Source organism: Aulonocara sp. 'chitande type north' Nkhata Bay, linkage group LG7 (assembly GCF_057382095.1).
Source record: "Aulonocara sp. 'chitande type north' Nkhata Bay isolate Kocher_YH1m ecotype deep benthic linkage group LG7, A_spYH_male_GT1.1, whole genome shotgun sequence".
NCBI lineage: Eukaryota > Metazoa > Chordata > Actinopteri > Cichliformes > Cichlidae > Aulonocara > Aulonocara sp. 'chitande type north' Nkhata Bay.
The window spans coordinates 44,733,467-44,739,466 of record NC_141350.1 but is presented as its reverse complement, the minus strand read 5'-3'; the positions used below and the strand labels follow the sequence as shown (position 1 = coordinate 44,739,466).

General features: G+C 40.9%; 2 protein-coding genes across 3 annotated transcripts; both read left to right on the top strand.

The window, feature by feature from the left end:
* Positions 1-36: 36 nt before the first annotated feature.
* Positions 37-3,053, top strand: LOC147325910 (chemerin-like receptor 1). 2 transcript variants are annotated; one of them, XM_086300673.1, is made up of 4 exons: positions 37-106; positions 964-1,094; positions 1,207-2,169; positions 2,552-3,053. In XM_086300673.1, the coding sequence occupies exons 3-4, from the start codon at positions 1,215-1,217 to the stop codon at positions 2,560-2,562; spliced, it is 966 nt and encodes a 321-aa protein (XP_086156799.1). In that variant the 5' UTR covers positions 37-106; positions 964-1,094; positions 1,207-1,214; the 3' UTR covers positions 2,563-3,053. The 2 variants fall into 2 exon arrangements, with proteins under 2 accessions (XP_086156799.1, XP_086156798.1); XM_086300672.1 differs by having other exon boundaries at positions 1,207-3,053.
* On the top strand, positions 2,563-4,473 carry LOC147325909 (uncharacterized). The gene is made up of 2 exons (XM_086297764.1): positions 2,563-2,625; positions 3,583-4,473. Exons 1-2 carry the CDS (start codon positions 2,563-2,565, stop codon positions 4,207-4,209), a joined length of 690 nt encoding a protein of 229 aa, XP_086153890.1. The 3' UTR covers positions 4,210-4,473.
* Positions 4,474-6,000: the final 1,527 nt, after the last annotated feature.

Below are 6,000 nucleotides of genomic sequence, written 5' to 3'. Positions count from 1 at the left end.
ACCCCTTCATTTGGTTACACCCAATTGACATGATCGGGAAGTACTGGGGCGGCCCTTCCCACATACCTGTTTTACACATAGGACCTGCTCAAAGGAACACACAATGGTAAGTATAACCAAACTACATAAACAAATGAAAGATCCAAATCAATTAATGATGAAGTGACATTTAGCTTTAAGTACATTTGCACAGATGAAATGAATATAACCAATGCTACCACAAACAGACCCAGGATAGTATGTAGAGCCAAGGTTACATGTGTTGTGTTTACATTAAAGCATTATGATAGACTATACAGGATAACAGAACACAAAATAACAATATATGCAAGTGACAAATGGCAAATGAATTCTGTCCTAGCCACTTTGTCACAGGCTTGTGTATTTTTGCTGCTAGGTTAAAGCCACACCCTTGAGCTTTACTAATAAGAAACAGAGAGGAGCTGTATAAATGTACCAATATTGATCTAAAATGTGTCGTGAGTGAGATTTATTTACTGCTTCCTTGTCTTGTGATTCCTGAAATGAAAGTTGTTTATTAATCTTTTTTCCCCACTTGGTTTGTTGCATAACAGCTTGGTATTTGATTTTGGGGAACTGCAAAAGGAACATTAGCACAGAACTCAGAATGTCCTGTACACGTGAGCTAATTGAGCCATAACTGATTCTACCTAATAATGTTGTGTAAACTGGTTTTTACAATGTGGGAATTCAATTTTTTTAGATGCCATGTGTAATATTTGTGGTATTGTATGTCTCCCATCTGCAGTAAACCAGTTTAATTATTTCTTATGAGGTCTAATGCGAGCTCAACCACAGATTACAGTTTTACACAATAACTTCCATTCCACTAAAATGATCTGTAGGCACAATCCTGGTCAAGAAATGTGATATTTTTTTGCCTAAGTTTTGGAGGATATCTCTTTTTGGATATTACAGCAGTTTTTTCCCTTTCTCTTCTAGTTTCCTGTTGCAAAATACCTACGTCAGTACTTACTGAGTACTACTTCCCAAGAAACAGAAGTGAGAAAGTCCACCCAACGGCACAAGCAACTTTAAACTCTCTATTTTCACACGAGACATAAAATCCCTATGTAAGTATCTTTTTCTCTATAAAAAAACTTTGTGTTATTTATAACCTATAATTTTAAAGCTTATATGTGTAAATGTTTGTATTTTTAAAAGTCGTGGTTCCATATATTTCAGGAACAATCATGGACGTGGAGTATTTTGATTATGATAACTACACCGCAGACATCGATAGCAACCTCACCACTGAAGGAACCCTAAATTTATATAGCGCCTCGTCCTCTTCAACTTATGCTCTGGTGGCAGTCAACATCATCATATGCGTTTTGGGGCTTGCAGGAAATTCCCTGGTGATTTGGATTTGTGGATGGAAAATGAAAACCACAGTCATCACCATCTGGTACATCAGCCTGGCCATTTCAAACTTTTTGTTCTGTGCCTTGTTGCCTTTCGAAGTTGTGTACATGATAACTTCACACTGGCCCTTTGGAGAAGGCTTGTGCAAGCTCGCCTCATCTGCCCTGTTTCTCAACATGCACAGCAGTGTGTTCCTGTTGGTTCTCATCAGCACTGACCGCTGTATCATGGTCTTATTTCCTGTGTGGTCGCACAACCACCGCAAAGTAGGAAAAGCCTTTGGAGCCGTCATCCTCATGTGGGTTCTTTCTGCATTCTTAACAGTGCCCTCACTTATGTACAGGAAAACCACGGTCCACGGCTCGGTCATTCAGTGCCACACGGACTATGGGGTCAGACATAAAGCGGTGGTACTGACCCGTTTCATTTGTGGGTTCCTGATTCCTATCCTAATGATTGTCTTCTGTTGCTCTGTGCTTGCCATAAAGCTCAGAAGTCTGACCCACAAGTCAACAAAGCCGTACAAAATCATGGCTGCGCTCATTTTGTCTTTCTTCGCCTGCTGGGTCCCCTACCACACCTTTGTCCTGCTGGAGATAGACTTTAAGAAACACAACCTGGAGGTCATTAAAACTGGACTAAAAGTTGGGGCCACCTTGGCTGCAGCAAACAGCTTCCTATCTCCAGTTCTCTATGTGTTCATCGGCAATGACTTTAAGAAAACCCTAAGGCGGTCTTTATCATCAAGGATTGAGGATGCTCTGGCAGAGGATATTCGTACAGGTGGTCTCAATCACTCAAGGTCCAAAACAATGGAAACTGGCCTAAATTAGAGTTTTTACTAAGGAGTACATCACAGTGCATAAATATGATTACCGTTCTCAATGACACTGATAATATTGAATGTTGAACTAACAGGTTATTATGGTAACTTTAATAGATTTTTGCACAATATCACATTTCAAGACAAAGTGATCACAATCGGTTATTCAGACAAGCAGAAATCTGGGAAATTGCTATTAATTCTTAATCCATTCAGGTTAAACAAAGCATATCTTTGCTCAGGTATTTTTGTGTGTGTGAATGACTGTCTTGTCTTATTGATTATTGTCATGTTTCCTTTGAATTTTATATTTTAAGTTTACTTATTGTACTGCATTGTTAGCTCTGCGATAGATGGGTGACCTGGCCTGGGTGTACCTGCGCCTCTCGCTCCCTGGCAGCTTGGAAAGGCTTCAGGCCTGAAATGGATAAGCACAAGAAAATGGGAAGATGGATGAACTGTGAGGAGCAAAGTGATGCATGTAAATATTAATATGAGTGCCAAAAACTGTGGACTCACTAATGAATGTAATAAAATACTGAAAAAAAGATACACACTCAGTCTCCCTTAAAGGGAACTTGACAAATAGTAGTATTTTATTGTCACTTTCTTCTGTCAAAGTTCTTACATTTCAAACTTACACCCGACCTGCACCCATTTTCACACCTTAGCTCGTGTGATTAGTCCAGACGCTTTTCTTTCCAAGCTACTTAGACTTACATTTCAAAGTACAGTCAAGGAAGTCTGCTCTAAATTACTGTATTACTTATATTTGTACTTTTAATTAATAAATATTAAGTGTACCTGTATTCATTTTTCCAGTAAAAATCAAACTATCACCTGACTTTGAAGTTCCTGCAGATTATTTTTCTTTGTAGATAGTTTTTACCTCTGCCAAGAAGGTTATGTCTTTGGTAGCGGTTGTGTGCGTGCGTGTCATTCAGTTCATTCAAGAGCTCGAATTTTTTTTAATTATTCTGATCAAACTTTGTAGGGGTCCAGAGTGAGGTCATGTTAACTATCCATTAAAATTTGACTTTCATCCACTAGGGTCTTCAAGGTCAAGCAAATGATTTATTGGTCAAAAATTGATAAAATGCCTTTTAACTTACAAACTATGATTCTTACATGTGTGGTGTATATAGAGAGTACTGCATGAAGATTTTAAATATCAGGTCACATTTGAACTCTGACTTCTCCTTCAAGGTCTATAGACTGATTTGAAGGTCAAAGTGATAATAATGCCATATGGAGCTATTTGCTGTTTTTTTTTACTGCCATTGTATGTTGATTGACAACATAGGCATGCAGCAAATGATATATGGGGATTTTAAATATCACGTTACTTTAGACCTCTGACCTCTTCTTCACAGTTAAATGAGACCAAACTTTCACAAAATGTCCTCATCCTCGTTGCAGCCAGTCTCATCCTTCTCGTCTTCCTTATCATCTGCGGGGCAGTTTTCATGAGCCACAGACGCAAAGTCAACGCTTACTATCCTTCCTCCTTCCCCTCAAAGATGTATGTGGATGACAGGGACAAAAGTGGAGGTGCTAAACCCTTTAACGAAGTTCAAGAAAAAGCTTCCCCGGGGCAGGAAAGCGAGCCAGTGGACTCTCACAAGCAGCTCCAGGCTGACATTATGAGGGCTGCCAAGAGCCTGCGCGCTCCAAATAAATCTGTTGATGCTGCAGAGAGAAGCGATCCCAGTCAGAAAGTAGCAGACCACAGTCCCGAGGACAGCTCAAAAGCAGATGACAGCATCCTAGACCATCAGCTCCCAAGTCTCCCAGAGGAAAATGAGCCGAGCGAGCTTTCCGACAGTGAGGCCACCACCACAGAGGGCAGCTCAGAGCCGAATCCTCCTGAGCTGCCTCGGTCAGAGGAAGTTGATTCACAAGAGCCTTTGACGGGCAGGAGTCCGCGGCCCTCCTCTCTGCACATTCACAATGACTCTGCTACACTTCAGCTCATCGCAGGAGAGAAAACTGCCTTCTAAGAAATCACATTTTTGCAGAAAACCAAAGATTTCTGCAGGATTTTATTTGAGGAAATGCAGAGAAGTTACTAAAGATACAGCAGGCAGAGTTGAAGATGATACATGATACTCTCTTTATGCACCTTTGTACAAGTTTCACAGTACACAAATAGTGTTAGTATTTTTTGTGTTCCTGTGTTTGAATTTAAACATCTCTGCTGGTAACAGTAGGTGGTGTGGTCCCAATTACTCTGCGCTTCTATGCAGAGGTGTGGACTCGAGTCACATGACTTGGACTCGAGTCAGACTCGAGTCATTAATTTTATGACTTTAGACTTGACTTGAAAAAATGTTCTAAGACTTGTGACTTGACTTGGACTTTTACACCAATGACTTGGGACTTGAATTGGACTTGAACCGGTTTACTTGAAAATGTTACGATATTACTTCAGGGAGCAGACATGACACCGTCTTAGGTTTTAGCCATCACTTTTTTATTATCTCCACACCACCCTCCGGTGGCTTCCACATGAACTGCACCTTAAACAACAACTGTTCACTCATATCATGACATCCCCCTTTTTTTTTTTTTTCAACAACAGGGGCAAACAACAAAGTAACTCACAACACCACTCAAGGCCCATGACCAGAGGGAAAAAAGAAAGGGAGAAAAAAAAAATGCCTCTTGGCATACTCACATTTCTCTCTAGTGAACACTTTTTTTTATTTTTTTTTATTTTTAATCACAGCATGTGCTCAAAACATAATGTTCATTTTATTCCTCAATAAGCCTTCTGGGCTTGGAAACAATACGTCCACTCGCAGTTTTGGGTGGGGAACTTGGAAACTCTGTGGGAGTGACATTTGTACTTTGCATGTCCATCTCACTTTGTCCCTGTGTTTCATCACACTCATTTTGCTGTGTTACGTTTTGGTTGTCCCTTGACTGCCTTAGAAACTTTCTGTTCCTTCTATATGTCTGTCCATCAGGCATCTGAACAACATAAGATCTTGGATGTTCAGATAAACCTGTCACCTGAGCTGGATTCCATACACCCTGTTGCCACATTCTGACAGTGTCACCAACCTGCAGTTGTTTAAGTGCTTTGGTTCCTTGGTTAAAGTATTCTCTCTGTTTCTGTTGTCTTGTTTCTAACAACTGCTGCACTGTCTTAGTGACCATGTGGGGTTTCAATCTTTGCGATGTTGTTGGAAGTCTTGTTCTTATGCGTCGACCCATTAGCAGCTGGGCTGGTGACGCTCCAATGTCCTCCAACGGTGTACTCCTCAGATTCATTAATGATAGATACGGGTCATTCCCCTCGGCTTTTGCCTTTTTTAACAAGAGTTTCACTGTTTGTACTCCTCTCTCTGCCATTCCGTTTGACTGTGCATGGTGGGGGCTCGTAGTGTTGTGACAAAACTCCCACTCTTTTGCAAAGTCTTGGAATTCACGGGAGCTGAACTGTGGTCCGTTGTCTGAAATCACCGTTTCAGGAATCCCGTGTCTGGCAAATTGTGACTTAAGATGAGTGATAACTGTTGCACTTCTTGTGTCTGACTTCAGCCACTCAACCTCAATGAACTTGGAATAGTAATCCACTAAGAGGAGATATTCCTGCTGGTCAAAAGTAAATAGGTCCACACCTATCTTCTGCCAAGGTCTTTCAGGAACACTATGTGGATGTAGTGGTTCTTTGTTCTGTCGTTTCTGGTGAGTACTGCACACATCACAGCAGTTCACCATCTCTGTGATACTCTGTGACATTCCAGGCCAAAAGAGTACTTCTCTCGCTCTGCGTCGGCAGCTTT